The sequence below is a fragment of the Gekko japonicus genome, unplaced genomic scaffold (assembly GCF_001447785.1).
Source record: "Gekko japonicus isolate JY-2015 unplaced genomic scaffold, Gekko_japonicus_V1.1 scaffold643, whole genome shotgun sequence".
NCBI classification, from domain to species: domain Eukaryota; kingdom Metazoa; phylum Chordata; class Lepidosauria; order Squamata; family Gekkonidae; genus Gekko; species Gekko japonicus.
The window spans coordinates 561,102-562,755 of record NW_015164201.1 but is presented as its reverse complement, the minus strand read 5'-3'; the positions used below and the strand labels follow the sequence as shown (position 1 = coordinate 562,755).

Sequence of the window (1,654 nt, the reverse complement as noted above, 5' to 3'; positions counted from 1 at the left end):
GGGGGGGAAGAATTTTTCTCCAAAACCAAAAAAATAAGTTAAAAAGGCTGAGGAACAGATAAAATTTATTACAAAAACTATAAAATTCTAATAGAACAAATGTCCTTTAATAAGTACCCAAAAGATAATTAATTTTTTTAAAAGTATTGACAACGCATCATACAGGCCAAAGTAAGGGCAGGGGAATCATATAGACAAAACATGTTTCAGGTTAAGAGTCTTCTTCAGCGGTCTCTAAAACATAAAAATAGTATTGTAAGATATCAAGAGCATAAAATAATAGCAGTATCACAGTGGGTTGTTGGACTGAGCCTCGTGTAGGAATTCATTCAGCAGCGAGGGAAATGCACTCTGCATATGCTCCAGGGACACTGCTGCAAGTTTGTGCGTCAGACGGTCCCAGTCTAAGACTTGGCATGCATTGAAAAATGATGCTGGAGCTAACGTGCCACAGCGAATGTTGGCACTACTTAAGATCCTATATTTTAATAATAATTATAATATCATGTGGGTTTCCCCAGTGCAGCGGCAGAGGCCAGAGAGAGCTCTCTCGCCTGCTACCATCATGTGTGTGTCCCCAACCCCTCCACATCTGCTCCCGGCTATTGCATCAACCGTCCCGTCCCCCGTCCTCCCGTCTCGTTCCAGCCCATTCCAGGCACGTCACTTCCTAGCAAACTTTCCCGAGGAAATGTCTTTGCAAAAGTTGTTTGTCTTCCAAGAACCGGGGCAGTGGGGCTGTTTCCTCGCCCTCTGACTGGGAGAGGGGGGGAGGGCTCCCCTCCCCCTTTTGCACTTGCAATGTTCTTTTTTTTTCCGGCTTTGCATGGCAGATTTCCTGTGTTTGTCACCGACGGACAGCGGCGCAGCCATGGACAGACGCGCTGGCAAAAGCTGAGCCGACGGGGAGACCGTTAGAGACCGGCGAGGAAACCGAAAGGGGGCGGGGGGGCGGGCAGCAGAGCCAAGCGGTCCGCCTCATCCTCGTCGGGCATCCTCCTCGGGCTGCTTCTGCAGCGGCTGCGTTCTGCGGCTCGGCTCCTGCAGCGCCTCTGCCTGCCCCCGGGAGCGCTTGCCAAGCGCAGGGCGAGCCGCCGCAGCTGACAGCATGGCCAGCGACTACGCGGCGAGGAGCTTGGAGAGCATCGATCTGGGGACGCTCAGGGTAAGCCCCGGCTCGGGGAAGGCGGGGGGACGCGCGGCGGGCTAGGCCCGGGGTTGCTCCCCCCCCCTCCGGTCCGCGCCTGGCCTGGCTTGGGTTCAGTCGTGCTCGGTTACCCTCATTATAAGAACGACTCGTGGGTGGCGTTTCACCGGTGGCTTTTCCACTGCTCTAATCGCTTCGCATCTCAGTCACCGTCACGACAGCCCTGTAAGGTGGGCCTATGTCAGTTGAAGACTACGACGACAGTCTGCTTATTGAACTTGCATCTTACCTTTTTTCGGGGCAGCAGCCACGGAGGACTCCAAAAGTCGCCTTCCATGGACAGACTGGCTACTTAGTGCTGGTGGCCCAGACCCAGCAGCTCTACCAGCACTGCAGAAAGGGTTTGCCTCCGTAGCTATTATGTATTGCTCTTGAAAGGCCTGAGCTGCGTGGTCCCTCCAGGCCAGGCTCACAGCAGTGCAGTGGCTGCTCGGCTTCCCTTGTTCC

General features: G+C 53.9%; 1 protein-coding gene across 1 annotated transcript in view; it reads left to right on the top strand.

The window, feature by feature from the left end:
• The first annotated feature begins 975 nt into the window (after positions 1-975).
• NRK (Nik related kinase) overlaps positions 976-1,654 on the top strand; it is a 123,552-nt gene continuing 122,873 nt past the window's right edge. The window contains 1 exon segment of the mRNA XM_015408386.1: positions 976-1,165. Coding sequence (XP_015263872.1) covers positions 1,109-1,165 — 57 coding nt within the window. The 5' untranslated portion in view covers positions 976-1,108.